The sequence below is a fragment of the Choloepus didactylus genome, chromosome 5 (assembly GCF_015220235.1).
Source record: "Choloepus didactylus isolate mChoDid1 chromosome 5, mChoDid1.pri, whole genome shotgun sequence".
NCBI lineage: Eukaryota > Metazoa > Chordata > Mammalia > Pilosa > Megalonychidae > Choloepus > Choloepus didactylus.
Genome location: NC_051311.1, coordinates 34048453 through 34068285, shown reverse-complemented (window position 1 = coordinate 34068285; position 19833 = coordinate 34048453). Strand labels below are relative to the sequence as shown.

The window sequence follows — 19833 nt, the reverse complement described above, 5'->3', positions numbered from 1 at the left end:
TGCGTCTGGCGCGGGGCTCGCACGCTCGAGCCCGCGGACTGCGAAGCCCCAGCCCGGCAAGGTTCCCACGGCTCTCGGCCCGACCCCGTCGGTGCGGGGCGCGCAGACACCACGGCGCTCGACGCCTCCCGCGCGGCCGCCGCTCCCCGCCCCCCGCGCGCCCCCACCTCGCGGCTTCTAGGCACCCGGAGCGGAGCAGGCGGCTGGAGCATGCGCCGTGGGCTGCCCGGGGAGGCAGGAAGGGAGGTAGGAGCCCATCACTCGGGTCCCCTTTCCTGCACCGAGCTGCCAGTTGCCGGTTGCTAAGCAGTTATCATTGTTTCTGTGGCGATTGCAGAGGCTGTTGCTAATTGGAGAAGCCCCACTAAGCAGCAGCATCTTCCCTTTTTGGAGACTCTCTGCTCTTTGCATTTAAATAGAAAAGTAGGCTTGTCTACCCCATCTCCCTTCCCCCTTCCCCCAAATAGCCTTGTAATTTTTGAAGTATGGACTAAATCACACTCCTCCTATACCTTCTGGACTCTGGTGGCTCCAAACTCACCGTCAAATCCTGTCTACCACGGTAGTGGTGAGCGCCCTGGATAGAAGACCATGACTACAGCTAAGGAACAAAATGCTTCAGGGAAATCTATGCAACAGCAGGAACAGGTAATGCTGCTTTTTGGAGTGCTGGTGTGTGTGTGTGTGTGTGTGTGTGTGTGTGTGTGTGAGAGAGAGAGAGAGAGAGAGAGAGAGAGAGAGAGAGAGAGAGGGAATGTGAATGTATTTCTTGAATGATTTTGTATTTGTGTATGACTGCAACACCTGAGTCACAGAGCTGGGAGGCAAAATAAAGTGCTGAGTGAGTGCTGCTGGGGTCTGCCGCTTATCCTCTCCCCCACTTCTATTTTTAGAAGATCCCCTGGCTTTATCAGTAATGGATCGGTACAGTGAGCATCTGGCTGGGTAAACTTGATGTGCAAGTGTCTTTGGAAAAAAGGCCTGTCTTCAGAGCTGCCTAATTTAACATGTGTTAGTTGGTAAGGTTTTCAACTACTTTGTGATTTGAGGGGTGGGATGGGAGTAATGGACAACCAAAAAAATTTTCAGCTTGTTCTGACCCCCCAACAGGACTCTGTTTATGTATATGAAGATGAGTCAAATGAAAATGTAGGAGCTATGTTTAAAGGACTTTTCTTGTTCTTCCAGTTGTACCTTTTCTTTCTTTTTTTTTTTCAAGTATCTTTTAAAGGTACTAATAGACTGATGCTGTTCATCCTGGGCAGATAAAGAGTGCAAACTCTCCCTGATAGAAAAGCTGAATGGTGTATTAAAATTAGGACTAAGTAGGATCCATAGCTGAGAAGTAGCAGCTTTTAAGGGAATGGCCGAGGATGGCCAAGGGCTGCACTGGTGTCCCCATATGGCAGAGGGCAGCTGCTCACTCTACCCTGAAGAGGCCCACCGTCTGCAGAGGCTCGCAGTCTTTGGGGGAATAAAGGTGAACCAGCAGGCTGTGTTTTTACCACTCCTGTAGATACTATAATTCCCTTCTTAGAAGGTCTTGAGGGTTCTCATCTTTTAATCACTGTTTGGTTCACCTCAGGCAGATCATTAAAATAGATCCTGGGAGACACCAATAGATTTGCAAAGCAGCTTGCTCAAGCTTGGTAAATCAACAGAATAAGCTGATTTTCCCTATTTATTTTATGGTGGTTGTTAGCTCTCATTTGTTAGGACTGGGGCAAAGAAAGGAGACCTCTCTAGAGTTTAGGAAAGTGAAGAGCCTCTTTGGGGGCATTGTGTGAAAGAATCCCAGCATCTTCTATTCAAAGAGATGTGTATGAAGACAACTTTGGATTTGTATTTAGTGGAAACTACATTTTTATGGGAGCATGTCCTCAAAGTCTGTTTTTCTATAAGAAAAATAATAGTCTACCCTGTTAGTAGTTGTGGTATAGATACCATCGTTGTTGTCGTCATTAGCATCATCATCATCATCATGATTGTCATAATCATCTGAAGATCTTAAATACAATTTTATGTGCCTGGGAAGAAGATATACATATGGAAATTGAAAAATTCTTGTATTTGGTGTGAGAGCTTGTGTAAGGGTTAATGCTCAATGTAGCTTGCAGGTTCAGAATAGGGAAACCTCAATCAAGCCCTGCTCTTTTTTTTTGTAATTCTACAGAATATTTGTTTAATAAATATTAGTTGGAAATATGAGTTTTCCACCCTAAATTAGCATTCTAAAATGAAATGGGCTTCCTTTTATTATAGTTCTCCCCCAGCATTAGGTATTAAATAAGCATGTGCTGGGCTTACAGGCTTTGGCAAGGTCTCAGGTAGTGATTCTGATCATGGACAGTGTTGATGATAATGAAAAGAACATGTTGCTATCCAGAGGTCTAAACTGAAAGGTTGGGATTTGAAAGCTCAATCTGTGTTATGTAAAAGAAATTTTCCAGGTTTCTGACAAGTTTGCTCTTATTTTGCCTAGTATGTCATGATGCCAGAAGGGTGGAAATGTATAAGCTTTAGGTTTGATTTTGTATCTTTTGATAATGGAAATTACTCATATTTGAACCTGTTTAAATTGTGGAAGACTTCAGCTGATATAAAACTGAAGACAAGAGGGAGCATGGAGAGCAGGGTGGGACATCCAGAAGCAGCCATCCTTGTCAAGTGTGATTGGGAAGGTCCATTTCCTTCATTCTCCAGGAAGTATCTTCTTGACCCTTAAAAATTCAAAGCCTATTATGTGAATTTGAACAAAGAGAGGGTCAAGAGCAGTGCTAGGGCATAAGATAAGCAAAATGGCACTGAAGGCAAATCTCACATTTTAAATACATACACCTTTAGGAGGCAAACTGCAAATCACAAAGAGGTGAATGAAATACTTAAGTCATAAAGACTGTTCTACCTTCATCCATTTTTAAAAAGGTATTTATACAATTTTATGTTCTTAGACCACAGAGCTCTTAATGTGTTCTCCAATTCTTAATTTCATTTATTTCCTTGATGTTAATGAAGATTTGTAAATAGCCGCATGCGCAGGCTGGTGGGAATTTATAGTTAGACAAGGCAAAGGAATCGGCTCCACTTATTTTAATACTATCATAAAGAGGAATGCTGGTTTGTGATTTGGTTAGATTTTTTAAGTAGGACATTATTTATTTGTACTAACTAGTTTCAGGACTGCCCGCAAATCTCCAAGGATTATTTCTTGTGAGAAACTCAGTGGCAGGGACACTTTACACCCTTACATTGTGAGGATTTGGATTTAATGTGGCTTGATATTTATTTCCAATAGACTCTTTAGAAATTATTTGGTTACTGCAATACTCTTAGCAAACTAACACAGATATTACAGTTTCTTGCCGTCCTTGGTAGTTGGGAATCAGGCATGTGAATGTCAGGTTGACATAACTTTTCTGTGCCAAGGATTATAGCAAATTAATGAAAACAATTTGGGTAAAGATAAAACCATGTGATTTTAGCCACTACTTAGAGATTCCTATGCTTTTTTTCCAATTTGTGTTTGCTCACAAAAGATTAAAATAAATGACAGTAAATGAGAGAGAGAGAGAGAGAGAGAGAGAGAGAGAGAGAGAGAGAGAGAGAGAGAGAGAAAATTTTAAGAATGATGTATGAACACATTGGAATAAAAGGGAGACTAGACTTCTAGAAGACCAGTTCTCTTTCTCTCTCTTTGGAGAAAGCTAAACTTTATTTCTAAACCTAGAGATATTTGGAAGCTATATCTTTTAAACTGAATGAATTGAATTTATCCTTTGGCTTGGAAGCAAATCAGATAATGCAGAGACTCCTCAGTAAAAATACATAAATAAATAAAAAAGAATCAGCATCCATGGACTGCACTCTATTTTCCCATGTGTAGAGTTAAACGTAGTAGCTGAAGAAAAAAAACCTTAAGCTAATTTGGTTTAAATTTAGTGTATTCTCACAAACAAACCTTTGCTTAGAGGAGACTAAAATTATGAACATTTTTTCCCTGAAAGAAATAAAAGTACAAATTTATTTTAAAATATATTGCCCCATTTCAGAAGATTTGGAATTTAAAAACAGTGATAAATAATGCTACCTAAGCTAGGGAAGACAGAAAGATTAATTTTCCATGCTTCCAATGTACCATGACACTTTACTTGCTTCTTATTTTACTGAAGGAGAAGGTTAATATTGAGCAGGAACGAATTTTTAGTGGCATATCTTGTATGTGTGTATGTATGTGGATGGATGTATACACACACATACACAAAATGCACATGTATATGAAGGTCTCACACATCATAAAATCACAGAATTGGGAGACCTCAAGAGTACACCTAGTGACCAAGTTCACCCCCTGTGTACCTAGGATCTTTTTACACAAATAAATGAGAATACGCCTTTCCTTAAAAGATCAAAAAAAGTCTCTTTCCGTAAGGATACATCCTATCTTCTATTGCTAACTTGTGTCTTTTGCTATACATTAAGTTCAATCACATCTTTTAGTTCCCCAGACATAGAAATCAGTTGGTCTGAGTGTCCCTCATGTGTATGACAATTTTGGATTGCTTCCACAGCTTCTCCAAGCTGCACAACTCCCAATAGACATTCCCTGATGTTTCTATTCTCTTTTAAAATTATGGACCTAGTGTTGACTGATAGGTTAAGTTATTTGAGCATTTGTAATAATAATGCTATTATAGAAGAGTTTTCTGAAGTGAACAGAATTTTATAAAGAATGTATTCTGTAGAGTTGGCATGAAAAGTCATGTGGCTTAGAATTCTGAGAGAGGTTAGTAACCTCCCAGAGACACACAGGTAATGGCACTTGAGCAAAACTTCTGATATGCCCTGTTCAGTGCTCTTAACATTGGATCTTATTGCTTTATTCGATAGTGAAATTCAATACCAAAAGAGAGGATCTGTCTTTGCCAGTCATGTGATTTAAATGCTTTTATGTAAGCGTGCTAAGTGAAAAGGCAATGTAAAGCATCACAGTTAAGGTAAATGTTGTATTAAATAAATTTTAGATGGGGATGGAAACTAGAAAAATGAGATTCAATATTAGGAAATGCAAACATGAATTAATTTATAAGTCTCCCAATAGAAGAGGTGATCCTTTCGCAATTCAAAAAAAAAGTAGCATTGAAGACAGCAGTTGTCCTAATATAAATTAAATGGACTATTCTGTCCATGGTCTGTGTTATCAAGGATTATGGATAAAAAGAATACTTTAAGGAATTGGGTGAAGAATAGGAAAAATAGGTTCTTAGATGGTGTAGAAATACATCTAGGACTCATGAACTTCCAGAGCAAGGAGAAAGAGAGAAGTACTTTGGCTGCAAATGGGTTAAGTTGTGAAGGATCTGAGAGGAGAGCTCAGAAGTCCTGGGTATCCTAGAGAGAGCTTGTCCAGAACAAGAGCTTCATGCTCTGGGATCACTAGGCTGGGTCCTGGAGGGCAAGGGTGAAGAGAACGGCAGTGTTAAGTCTTTGGAGAGGAGAGAAAGGACAGCTGGTGTAATGCTATCCTTAGAGGAAGACAATTTTTGTTTCATCACTAGAGAGGAAACCATGGCAATGAGACAGGCAACTAGTTTGAAGCCATAATCACCTGTGCTCTTGCGACTACTAATAGTTCTCAGTCTTCTGTGATCCAACTCACAAGACCTATTAAAGAAGTCAGTGAGTGAGCCAGTGTAGCTTATTAGACTAAATGAAAGCAAGAAAATTTGGGAGAAGGGGCAAAAGCTATCCCGATTGGCTTTTAGTGCAGCCACATTCAAAACAGATTGAAGGCAGCTTACTTTTCTGTTGAAAAATTTGCTCTATGCATTAAACATGTTTTACTGTTTTATACTGATATTCCATTGAACTTAGCATTGCCCCTTATTTTTAGTACTGGAGTTAACACAGAGGCTTACCCGCCGCTGAACAGAGAAAATCCTGGGAGACTTTGAGGATTGGAGGATGCTTTTCATTAACCTTCACCAAAACATCTTTAGCTCTGGTTTGCAAGTGGAAAATGTTAAGATGCTAATCACTTATAGTAATGAACAGTCATCCTGTTTCTGCCTCATTGGGAATTTTGTATCATTATTATTTTTTATGCTAATGAGCCATGCCTGTGTTTGACAGCAACTTACTTGGTTATGCAATAGGCATCTTTCACCCCTTCTTTTTGAAGGAGAGGAGAGAATGGGTCTGATGGACACTTTTAAACTGGAGGAAACGAATATAATTTGGGGTAGAAATGATCCTCTGTTAGCTTTTAGAGTTCAATGACTGCTAGAAGTCACTACTTTAAAAATATCAGATTAAGTGGAGGTTGTGTGGTCTTGTTTCAGACATCCTTTGGAAAGAGAAAATGAACTAAAATCTTTTTATTTCAAGTCTTAAGTTTGGTTACCTTTGACATTAAAGTGTAGGAGCAGGAAACCATGCCAGTTTGGGTGGAATTTAAGCCTTAATCCAATTTGTTCTGATTTTGCATAGGACTAACCTCCTCAAGAGCAAATCCTTCCCTTCTGTGACCTTGAGAGTCTATGATTCTTGAGGTGGGGAAATAAATGAAAGGGGTACTGGAGTGGATTCAATAAAAATAGCACAGGAAAAATGATCAAATCCAGAAAGTCTATTCTATCTCTACTTGTTTACTTTTCAGAACCCTTTATTGCAATGTCCCTAGGCCTGAAATCTCCATCAGTACCTATAATATAATATAATTTGCTCATACTTGAGTCTTCCTGTCAGGGCTTTCACATGTCCTATCCTACCTGGGCCTTGCTAAATTACTGGCAAAAATCCAATCATTAAAAAAAAAAAAAATTTGGAAGGTCAATTAATGTATTACCCTAGCTTGAGAGTATTTTTAATTTTAACAAGGGCCTTTGGCAATGAAACTCAGTGGAATTAACAATTGAAATTATGGGGCAAAGTTAAGGCAGAACTGAAGGGAGAAATAATATGGTATTTAGTTAAAGTGATTAATGAAGAATTAAGTGGAGGTCACAGTGAGGACATTTTTGGCACCTGTAAGTCACTGGGAGTTTGGTTACCTCCTATTTACACCTGTTTAGTCGGAGTGTATATTAGAGCTCGTCCTTTTGCAGGCAAGTACCAAATAACTTATCCTGTTGCTGCTTTCTGCCTTCAAACCCAGGAGGACTTTGTGCACCGGAGTTGAAATTTGCAACAGTCCCTTAGGAAAAATTGTCATAAGCACAAGCTTATGACAGTCAGTGCTGTGGGCCCACTTTGATCATGCTGCCATCTATTTTAGAAGTGTCAGCTATGGTGCCATAGGATCCTGAATGCAGTCCCCCACCAACTGCTTTACAAAACACGTTACTGATGTTATAAAGTCTTGATAATAGAATTTTCTGTGACAATTTGTATATTATTCTGTGGCTGGTTTCTGATCAATTTTTTTAAAGAGATTTAACTTCCCTTGTCAAAATTCAAGAAAAACTGCTTTTCCCAATCTCAAACTGCATGAGACTCTGAGCATCATCTCAAGCTGCTAAATTGTTAATTTGGAACACAGGCTTCTAAAAAATGTCTGTGTGTGCGCCAGTGTGTGTGGAGGTGGGAGACAGATCAAAAGGTACCAGCACAAATCTGCTGATTAAAATGGGAAAACTGTGGTGGGGGTGGGAGTGGAGACTCTCAAAACATTGTAAAAGGTCAAAGTCTGTCTTCTGGCATGCTCATATGATTCCTCTGGAAAATAATGGGAATTCAGACTTAGGAAAGGATAGATTCAACCCCTTAAATAGGTTACCCACAGCAATGTATAACATTAGAACCAAAAAATTCCAAATATCTCCCTATTTTTTTCTCTTTAGAAATATGCAACAGAGATGACCTTGAATAGTGGTGATGCATGTTTTAAAATTCATGAGAGAACTTTACTTCTCTATTTTTAAGAGGTGATTTTATTCTTTTGCTTGCTAGAATGTTTAAGGTTGTTAACAGCATTCACTCCGGGAATTCTAAAATTATGGCACTGTGTATCTTAACTTCAGGTTCCTGAATGGGAGAGGGAAGTAAACATATTTTTAATTTTGATAGCTTGCCTAATACCCCATCCACTTATTAGACAGCTGTTGGATCAGAGTAAGATTTTTTATTTTGATAAATACATGACATAGGAAGAGGAGAGCCCAGGAGAAGCTGGGAGAAAAAAAGAGCTGGATGGAAACAAATGAAGGTTAGGGAAGAGTGGAAAAATTCCCAACTGTGTGTAGTCTGAACCAAAGGGGCAGCCAAACAAAATCTGCTCTGGAAAGATAGAATGTTTCTTTGGGGATGTTTTTGAAAAACCAAAAAATGAAATGATTACCTGACAGCATTTTAAAACCAGGATGACATATAAATTACACAACTGAAAGCAGCAAAGGGTTAGTAAAATTCTGAAATGAGGGGAGAAAAAACATATATCTGAACCTCACATGGTTGATTCCAGCTTAAAAAAACAGGAATGTGGGCAGTATATGAAACTGGAGGAATGGTTGGGAGGTAAAGATTTATTTTTGTGAGGGTGATTATTTAATCTAGGTATGTCTTGATGAAAAAGGGGCATTGGAAGCTAAATGACCTCATGATTTCACAAATAAAATTCGAGTTGACTTAGAAGCAATGAGCTATTTTAAGACATATATCCTTTTCATCCATTTAAGCATAAGTAGAGTGCAACTGTGTTATAACTATGCAGTGTTGCTTGAATTAACCTGAGAAATGTTTAGGAAGGCTCAAAACATTTAGAATTTCAGGTTCTCATTTTGATTAGCAAAATAAACCCTCCACCCCACCCCCAATCAAGTCATATGGTGCAAGGTTAAAAGAATGAGAGATTAACCAATAATAGAATTTTCACAGGTAAAGAACTATTTTATCATTAAAAATGAAAGAGCCTTAAGGTCTCAAAAGTTCCCTTAGTGGGGCATATTAATTTTACCTGCTCCTCACAAAGACAGGAAACTTCATCTTTGCCTTGACAGTAGCCTTCTTTTTGAGGAGCTGGGGGCAAATGTGTGCTTGGGGGCCCCTGACTTCTGATCCCTGCTCTCCCAATCACTGGCTGAGTGGCCCTGGGCAAAATCTGGTATGATTGCAGATCTGTAAAATGGGCATAAAGGCTGCCATAACTTTGCTGCAAAGAAAGCACTTATTAAGCTCACAATAATGTTCTTGGCTGAAAGATTGCAAAGTACTGTTTAATGAGCACTTATGAAGTTTGTTGGCATAACAATGGTGTTTGAATGGATCTTCCATTTACCAGAGGCTTATGTGTCTATTCTAAGATGGGGTCTTTTATGAAATCATAGCATGCTCGACTTTTATGGCATCCTAAAGACCATCTTGCCCAGTGAGTTTCAGACTGTTTGAGCAGCAGAATCCTTTTTCATAAAAGAAGCAAGAGGAAATCCCAATATGTGGAAGAGGTACAAGTAGAGCCAGTCTGACCGCCTCTCTCCTTTCTAGTGGCCCCTGAGGCATGATCCCTGAGAGCAGTTTGGAGCTCAGCTTAAAAAACACACATCTAATTCAGTAGTCTAATTTTATACAGAAAGAAACAAAGCTCAGAGAGGTTGAGAAAATTACCCAAATCACACAGCTCACAAATTGCAGACTTAGAACCCAAACCCATTTTTTTTGGTTGTTGCTCAAAATCAAGCAATCCTGGGTGAAAATGATAAAAATAATATGCTAAGAAGATTACCCCAAAAATATTAAGTGAAACTGCAAAAAACAAATTCAGCAAGGTCGATTTAAAAAGTTCACATAAGGTAGGATGACGTTTACTGCAGTTTATTTTCCCTCATGTCCTATGGATAGACATAGCTATTCTTTTTATTGCATTATCTCTGGACAAATTAGCTTTTTCATGGCTACTTTTCATATTTAACTAATCAATTGTTCAGTGAATTGCTTTAAAAATAAGGAAAAAATGAGAGTGTAACAATTGCTTTTCTCCCCAGTTATTTAAAGTAAGCGACAATTAAATTTTGCATGCCCTGGCAGTATGCAGTAGGTAATTTTCAACCTCATCTTACACTTGAATAACTTCAAAGGTGGTTATTGAACACGTGTGGGAAGATGGAAGTAGAAGGGAATGGAGTCCCGGTTTATCACCTGTATAAATTGGGGATTCTGCCCTAGCAGCAGTTCAGAAGTAGAAAAATTGGGAAATTCTCTTTGTTCACAGGCTTAAACTGAGTCAAGTATAGTGATCATGAACGCTTAGATATCAGATCCCTTTGGAAGATCTAAGAAAAGCCATGGACCTGCTCACCAGAAAAATCCACATAACCTCTTGATTTCATGAGGTTTTTGTCTGTTTGTAGCCTCTTGGTTGCATATCTCTGTTACCTTACTGTGGGCTCCCAGCAAGCTGGCCTAGTCTTAAGATGCATCAATAAATGCTCAGTGCTGAGACTTTCTGTGAACATTGACCAAGCAGCCACCACGTGCTGAGTCCTATGCTAGGTACAGGGGAAGCTCAAACACATAGGAGGGAGTAGCAGAGGGGTCAGGGGAGAGTGGTAAGGGAGAAATGGATAGGATATCCTAGAATGGAGTAGATGAATGATCTGCAAACCATGTTGTATGATTACAGGTTAAAAGAATGTGATTGTGTAACTGAGATAAGAGGAAGTAAAGTATGTCATGATGATGTCTTTAATATTTGAGGAGCTGTTAAGTATTAGTACAAGGAGAGAGGGTTTTGATCTTTTTTTTTTTTTTTTTTTTTCTGTGTTGCTCTAAAAGACAAAACTAGGGATCTATGAATTTATGTCCTTAGACTGGCAGATTTGGGGCCAGTGTCAGGATGTGTTCTTCGAGCTACAGCTGTTCAGGAAATGTCTGACTTTCCAGCACTCTCCCTGTCACCAGGAACATTGCAGTTAGAAGCATGGTGGTTGTTAGCCTGCGATGTTCAGCTGTGCTCTTTCTTCATAAGAGACATTTAACTAAGGGCCCCATAGTCAAATTTCAAGACTTTAATATGGTACCTATTTTCCCTTTCTTTGACACAGCTGTAATCTTCTGAGAGACACAAACATGTCTTGTTCCTTTTTGTGTCTCCAACACTAAGCACATGCTGCATCCATTAATCTGTGTGCTGAATGAATCAGGAAATGAATGAATTGAATCCTTCCCTCCAGACTCCATCCAGTGAGTGATCCACAAAGTGAAGAGGTCTGTGGTTTTATTCATTCATTCAGCAAATGAATCATTGAACAAATGAATCAAATTTTCTGTTGTAGGGGAAAATAAAAGCCCCCTGCAGAAGCATCAGCTAGGCCTTTCTTTCCCTGATACTTAAAGCATCCTTGCTCCTTTTCCTTTACCAACCCTCAGCCCCAGCCTGTCCTCTCTCAAACCATTTCTACACTGCAGAGGTATCAGCGGTTCCTCAGAGCCACAGGTCATGTGCTAGTGCTCCACCTTCCTGTGGTTCATACCAGTAAAGTTATGTGAACCTTCTCTCTCTTTTTTTTTTTTTTACCAACTGCCTAGATAAACAAGGAAGCCAGTTGGAGAGAAAAGGACACCTGTTGGAAAATAGGAATTATACATCCCCAGAGCCCTTGTGTTTTATTGAAGCAGAAACACTAAAATCTTCCTCATTCACCCAAATGATTTAGTGGAATAAAAGGATGCTAAAGTCCACATTGCACTACCTTCTCCCAGATTCCAGTAAAGCAGACTTGAAACATTTGGGTTGATCCTCTAATATTCAGGTGGGAAAATCTGTGAGGGAAGAAGAAAAGTGGATCCAGATGAGAGAATGAACAGGTCTGGATTGGCTGCTCTGGTTGCCTTCTGCAGGGTCTAAGTTGGGGAAGTTTTTTGGACATTTTTATGAGTTAATGTAGGTTTAAAAGTGATTTCAGGTGTGAGTGACAGGATGCAATGCTTTCCTCAGGAAGAATAAGTGAGACCGTGAAACAGTGGCTTGTAAATCCATGGAGATGGGGGATTGTTACAGAGGAAGGAGTACAAACTTTGATGGCAGATGGGTCTGAATTTAAATTTCAGCTCTGGCATTTCTAAGCTCTTCAGTGTTTGATGAGTTGTGTAACCTCAGTTTTCATATCCAGCAAGTGCTTGATTAATAGTATCTGCTACTATCATCAGTATTGCAATTATTGTATCATAACATGTAAAGGAGCAGAGACATGATGACATGAGTTGGGTCAAAACGTTGACTATGTCTGTGCCGCCACCGCACTCCCGACCCCCGTCTGGCTGTATGAGAGAAGTTGCCAAATGAACACAAATGTGCACTTCATATAAATTGTGTTTGCCACACTGAATGAAATAGTTTACTTTTCCTTAACTGCTTCTGTGCTTGAAATTGGACAGAAGATAAGCTGCAGTTGAGGCAATTAGCCTGCAGTTTTTGATGCTATTAAATTCACTTAGGCATGTGGCTGAATAAAGTCCTTGAAGCTTAGCTGAGGTGTGTTAGTTGTCACAAAAGAATTTTTAACTCAGATATTTGCTTAACTTAGTTCAGTAATAATTCTCTCATAAGCCTGGAGTTGTCAGACAGATTATATATATATATGTAACTTTGTATGCAAACTATACTATCTCTTTTAAATTTATTAAAGTCTTACAGTGAGGCCAATTTTTAACATCTCCAAATTTGGATTCTGAAGAAGTATGGCCCCAGCAATGAATAGACATATGATTAGAGTTTTTCTGTGCTTATTTCTAATTTAAACTATCTCTGTTGAAAATTTCAGATTTATATAATTGTATTATCATTGCTTGAATGATGAAATTATACATAAAGTAACATACAGTAATAGAATCCAAGATAAACACTGAAAAAACCAGAATGTGAGCAGCGAGTCTGGCTTGTTCCTCTCTGTGAACCTCAGGTGGCTTGTGTCAAGTGCTCTCAAATGAATACTGAGGACAAGAAATTCTAAACTGGTGTGTTTTTCATTCAAGTCTTAATTTCATGGAAGCAACTCGAAATATCTTTTAATTCTCTAGTAGCTTCTGAGCTGATTCAGTGTCTTGGATTTTAGGAGTACATAGGGAATTAAGGAAAACATTAGATTTTAAATTTTCAAAAAGTACAAGTTGATACGTGTTTTACCACTGTGGGAGAAACCTCACTTCTAGCCCCAAGGCACCTATTTGTTGGCACTGAATTTATTCACAGAAATTGTGTATTACATAATTTTATGTAGAAATGTGTGTGAGCATTTTTAATGATGTAGGACTTAATATTTAGCCCTCTTTTGCTCACTCTTTATATACTTAGGAAAGTAAATTATTTTCTTAATTTATCCTGTGAAGAGAAATAATCAGCTTAAAGATAAAAGTGATCTTGGTATAACAATTAATCCTCAAATCATTTACATCCATATCAACCACATTCATACACTCTTCCAGCTACCCAGAACTGCCCGCTACCAAGACCAGAAAATTAGGCATCACTCATTGAAGGTTCTTTAAAAATGCTTTGTGCATTAAGAAAACTTCCTGGAAAGAGAAATTTCTTGAGTAATTTTTGCTGAGTAAGTTGAAGATTCTCCAGTTCAAGCCTGTTGCAGGCTGACTAGAAATCACTGGTACAGGATAAGTAGCACCCAAGAGGTAGAAATGGAGAGACGAATTTCTGGCCCTTTGCTAATCAGGATATATGGTTTTATTTCTTCCTGAGCTCAGTAGGTAGTAACAACTAGCCTGTTTGTCCCTACCCATATGCATGAGTATATATATGTTAGAGAAAAAAGGATTAGCTTTGGTGGTCTCTCAATTTCAGAGATATGTGATCTCAGTTTCTCTGTTGGCAGTTAGAAGCATTGGAATGGAAGAGGTGCACATACGCAGAAAACTGTTCTTCTATTCCTTCCCCCACCCACTCTATTTTGGTTACTTAGCAGTTTGGAGCAGTGAGCTGATCTTCGTTTAGTTACTAAGGTTTGCTGCAGAGGAAGGCTGCTATGTTAGTGGAAAGTAATGAAGTATAAACACCCTAGGATTGACTAACTGCAGTCTCTTTTAAGTACCTGTCATCTTGAATTTCAATAGTCTTACTGACTTTTGTAAAAAAAAAAAAAAAAAAAAAAATTATACCTTGTGATTATCTATTTCATGTAAAAAATTACAAAGACTGTTTTGATGTAAGGATTGAAGTAAAGCAATCACGTTTTTGCCTTCAAAAAGTTTTGTTGTAACTGAGATGAAATTTTCATTTCCAAAGACAAGGATAAAACTCCTACCTTTCTTCTGTATAATTTTAAGATGTAGAATATAATAATAATAATACTTTATATTTGTATAACACCTTACGCCAGTACTAATAGAAATGTAATGCAAGCTATGTATGTAATTTTACATTTTTAGTAGCCACATTAAAAAAACTGAAAAGAAACACATGGAATTAACTTTATAATTTATTTTATTTAATCCAGTATATCCAAAATCTTATTATTCCAACATGTAACCAATATAAAAATTGCTAATGAAATATTTTGCATTCTTCTTTTTCATACTAAGTCTTTGAAGTCAAGCACGTCTCAATTCAGACTAGCCACATTTCAAATGCTCAGGCCTTACATGTGTCTAATGTTTTCCATTTTGGAAAAAAGTGTTATGCTCATCAGGGTTTTCACTTAAATGAAATGATCTCATGTCCTCTAATATATTAAATTTCTGTACTTAACGAAAATTTATCTCCAGGCATTAGAAACTGTGTCTAATGTCCATATTATGAAGAGAAAAATTAGTCTCTGTTGAATTGGCAAATTGTTTGAATTAACAAATGTACTAATTTCTGAAAGTTTGAGAAAAAGCAGTATTCATTCAATATAGCTCAGCATCTACTGAGCAAAAGGTAGTATTCATTCAATATAAATATTGACTGAACATCAGCTAGGTGTTACCCCTCTTCTAGGCACTAATGACCAGTAGAAGAATAAGAGTAGTAATATCGAGCATGCATCAATTATGTGCAAGGCATTGTTCTCTGCATTGACAGAATTTACACTTGTAGCTTAGATTACCTTCTCCCAAAGAAAATGTGTTGTAATTGGATGAAACAATTTCCTTGTACCCCCTTCTGCTCTCCTTAAGATTAATACTGGCTCTGGGATAAGGTAGCAGCAAAAATGAGAGTTGAGGAAGGAGCTGTGAAAAAGGATTTGAGCCAGTGTAAGTTTCCACCCTCTATCCCCAATTACTTCATTATCGCTGCTCACTGAGGATTGATGAAGATTAGAGATGGGAGATGGCTGTATAGAGGAGGTTCGGTAATTGTTCATCTCTCTCCTGCAGACATTGGCCTGTAGACTTTTGTTTGTTTTAAGCAAAAGTGAGATTTATTGAAAAGATCCTGGTGTTAATGATACAGGTTGAAGAAAAGCTGAAAATCAAGACTTGGGGAGCAAAGCAGCTGTTGTCCTCCAACAGACCCTCTTTCTCCATCATGTAGAGAGGCTGGCTGCCAGCAGTTTCCTCAATCATATCCTCCTATGTTAGTTGGGCTAGGAGAGAGCTCTTCCCCATAAGCTCCTGGAAGGACTCTGACTAGCCTGGCAATGTGTCCATCTCTAGATAGTCACTGTGGCCTTGGAGATGGCATACTATAAGCCAATGTTCTTAACTACAATACTTAACCATTAGGAAGTAGACTTAAAATTCTCATAACTGCATTATGATGCAATGCATATTTGAAATTATAGAAGGAAATGCATTTGATATGTGGAAAAGTAGAACAGCTTGTTTCTCCCCCAGTTCTTATTTGGGTAGAATACATCCTCATCATGCGTTGACACTTTAACAAGTCAACTCTATAAACATAAGGGTCAACAACAGAAGGAGAACAATTTTCTTTTGGTCTAAAACTTTATACCCAGTGGTATTCTGTGCCATGTGGAGAATAATGCCTAATTCATTCTTTAGCTGTGGTAGGCAATATGCAAGATTCAACAGCATCAAACCTGACCTCAGCCTGCAGGGAGCTTAACAGTGTTCTGTGGCAGAGGAGATATAATAGATGCATAAAACCAGTGACTACAGTAGAGGAGAGAGCAGAAAATGTCTTGGACTCTAACAAACCTTAATTCCACTTTTACTTGGGAAGATAGTAGCATTGACTGGGTATCTACAATGAAGAGCTGTATCTACAATGAAGAGCAAAGTATCAAATGCTGAGGGGGATTTTGTAGACAAAAAACATTATAGGCTTTGTCTTCAAGATATTTGAAATGTAAAATATGTGCACATCAAATGCTTATACATGTCACATTACTGTGAAGTTATCAACCTAGTTTCAAAAGCCATGCACAAAAATCTAATCAGGTAATATATATGACTGTTCATTATAAACCATGATACCATAAAAACCGAGATGGTATAACTGTAATCATACCTTCTATTTTATAGTTCATTATAAACCAGCTAGCTTGCTGAGAAGAATGGGCCAATTAGTCCTGATCAGGAAAAATAAATGAAATAATGAGAAAAATTCAAAACCAAATGAAATGCCATGCCCAGGCACATCTTGAAAAAATTTATGAAATAGTTTAAATATGAAGAGCTATTGTAAAGTTGACAATAAAACTGTGAGGTGAGGATATTGTTTCTTTTCCAAGATTCACTCCTCCAAGTTGGTTCTAATGTGAAAGTGTCTTTTCATGATTATTTATAGTTCTTTAAATTGGCAGAGTTGGGCTAAAGCTAAAACCCTGTGGTTGGTATTAAAAAAAAAAAAAAAAAAAAGCAGGTATTTTGCTTAAAAAAAAAAGCCTCTAAAAATCAGAGCTGCATATAAACTGAGTATTTGCTTGATTGTGTGCGTGTGTGTGAAGTCCAGCCTGCCATTTGGCATTTGGCCCATATTGGGGGCAAACACTAATCTTGGTGACTGATGTTTTTGTCAAGCTACATACAAAAGGTATATGTCTATTTTCATCATCAGCTAACATCTATTGAGCACTCGCTGCTTTTGGTCCACCAACCGTGAAGTTTTATTGACCCATTTGCTATCTCTCATGTAAGTGGGTGAAATCATCTTTCTTGACAGGAGAAGTCGAAGAATGATATTCTACTTGTCTCTGAGCAATTTGAGCTTGCCATTTTTACAGATTTTAGTTTTAGCTTCTTTCCTCTTTCTCTGTCAACCTTAGGCCATTGGAGGAAGGGTAAGGTAACGTGTTTAGTTTTGGCAGAATTTCCATGGTAGTTCTAAGTCTCCTTTTTAGCTGATACCCAGGGATTTATAATATTTTGATCTGAGCTGGTTGAAGTTTGAAATCAAGAAAACCAATATGATTTCAGCTTAACAATGACCTTATGGGTGTGATATGCATGAAGATTATTCAGAGTTATAAGATAATATAGGTGAAAACTTTATGAAAACTCTAATGTAATGCATATACACACATACCTATATGTGTGCATACTTACATTTTCTGTTTGCAGTTAAGAATGAAGGCAGGAGGGAAAACTGAGTACAATGCATCATTTCTTCAGTAAGGGAAGGGTGAGAATGGAGGATAAAGTGAATGGGGTTCCATGGCAGAGAGAGAAAATATTTTTTTCCTATTGGGGTGTATCCTACCAATTGATTAAGTTGTGGTAACTAATAACTTGATTATTACTTTCTGTTCACACTTACGTTCTACTTCTACAATGGGTTATTTGGGAAGATGCTCTATATTTGTCTCTCTCCCCTATCCAGTTTCCCTTTGTCCAGTTTTATTATGATTCAAGTAACCTTGATAAAAATTGTATTGCTAATGTACTCTCCTTCTTTGAATTGTTCTTTCTGTACTTTAGTCCCTTCAATCCAGACAAAACTTAATGCTGGCTGTATTTCTACTTGGCTGTTTACTTCTCATTCCCATGCGACAACTTGGTTTCAAATTTGTTCTTTTACACTGACCAGAGATACCGTAGTAGTACGTGATCTTCTTTTCTGGGTTCTGTGAAGCATAACCCCCTTCCCACCTTTTTTACCCTACTTAATCATGCTCAGATTTGGATCACAAATCCACACTCTCCTACCTCATAAGAGTTTTGTAAATATTTTATGGTCTATTGCCTGAGGCCTTTTTTTTTTTTCTCACATAGGCAGTAGGTTGTTAGTCCTTTTTTGTAGTCCTCACTTGTCTTTTATGAATGCCCTGAATTTTAACACAATGTAGAAATCATGATGCGAAATGTGATGTTTGTGTGGAACTTAACAGATTAATCAGCCTTTGCACAATCAGGAGTTTATTTGGTTCTCCCAAACTCTTGGGGTAGGATTTATGATCTCTGTTTTCCAGATGAGGAAATGGAAGCCCAGTGAGAGAATGTTCCCAGAACTATCAGAGGTAGTAAGTGGTAGAGCGAGGGCTCAAATTTGGACCTTCTTTCTCACATCCATTGCATTTTCCATTGTATTACCAACCATCCAGCCATTCTGCTGAGCAAGGATTTAGGTCATGTATATCAAATAATATTTTTCAGTGGAACTTCTTTACAACAGAAAACATTTTCATCTCCAGAATATTCATGCCTGGCTCTTATAATCTTGAGCCTCCATTGCACACCATTGCCTCTAGGACATATTTTATACCTTTATTTCAAATACACATTGGGTTCTCGTTATTCTTTGTTACAGTGGATCTCTTTACATGCTGCCCTAGGAATCACTTTTAAAATCGATGGAGTTTAGCTGGAGTCTCTTTTCTGTGATAGAAATTCCTTTCCCAAAGTAGTGGAGCAATATCTCTTAATTGGATATTTGCTCTAATGATTCAGAAAGTCAGTTAGTCTTGTTTGCTTTATTTTCATTATAAGCTAAAGAATTGGATGGTGTTTCCCTGATTTATTGAGAGCTGTACCAAGACTGTCAGTATTCAATAAATATTATTAATAATCAGAGGTAAGACACTTATATTTTCTGTCATATACACATCTCTAAATGTTTAGGCCAAGGGCATGTTTTTAATGGATTCAAATAACAAATATAAATTGTGCCTCCCTGTTACCTGAATATCTTCCCTGTTTGGAGGTTTTATTGTCAGCAGCTGCCAAATAACATTGCATGAATCATTTTAATTGAACCTTAAGCCTGATGTTTTTATTGAAAAAATGGATTTCAAGTTATTTTTCATACATAAAGGCTGCATGAAGCCTATGCTTCATTGTTGAAGACTATCTCAGATATGGATGACCTTACTCCATGCTTCAAGGAAAAATAAAACCTCACAATATCATTATATATTTGATATTTGGCAAAAAAAAAAGAAAAAAAAAAAAAGAAAAAAAAGATCAATTAACTCTCCCAAGATCTATAATGAAATGACTGTAGGGCATGAAACAAGCTGAACTGTGTCCAGAAGATCAGCTCATCCAAGTACGTGTGACGCTTGTACCACAGCTATCTGTGGCTTAGGAGCGGTAGGTTTTGGTAATGATGATGGCACCCTTTTCTGGTTCAAGTTCTTATCCAGAAACCTGATGTGGTTATATCTTTGGTGGTTTCTACTTTATGTGAGATTACTCCTTAATATTTTTAAATTATCCCTTGAGAATGTAAGTCAGAGCTCAAAATTTATGTCTTGATGAAACAAGGATGCAGATGTAATTGTGATAAAATTAAATCTGTGATTCCCAGAAACAAGGTATAAAATATTTGAAAAATCTACCTGGCACCAGTGGATTAATTGTTATCTCTTATTGTCAGATGGGACTTAATCTGGATCCAAAAAGGCTTATTTGCACAGTATTGTGCATTTATCAAGATTGTATAATTCTGGCATTATATTTTGTTGTTAATTTTAGTATGTAAATATAGAAGCACTTTAAAGTATTCAC

At 37.8% G+C, this 19833-nt stretch overlaps 1 protein-coding gene across 6 annotated transcripts in view; it reads left to right on the top strand.

The window, feature by feature from the left end:
* Nucleotides 1–19833, top strand: part of DPP6 (dipeptidyl peptidase like 6) — a 1366335-nt gene that overhangs the window by 670169 nt on the left and 676333 nt on the right. Inside the window, exon 1 of one of the 6 annotated variants that reach the window (XM_037835754.1) lies at nt 253–648. The exons of the other annotated variants lie outside the window; for them this stretch is intronic. Coding sequence (XP_037691682.1) covers nt 592–648 — 57 coding nt within the window. The 5' untranslated portion in view covers nt 253–591. Of the gene's footprint in view, nt 1–252; nt 649–19833 lie in introns of those variants that run through there. 6 annotated transcript variants of the gene reach the window in all.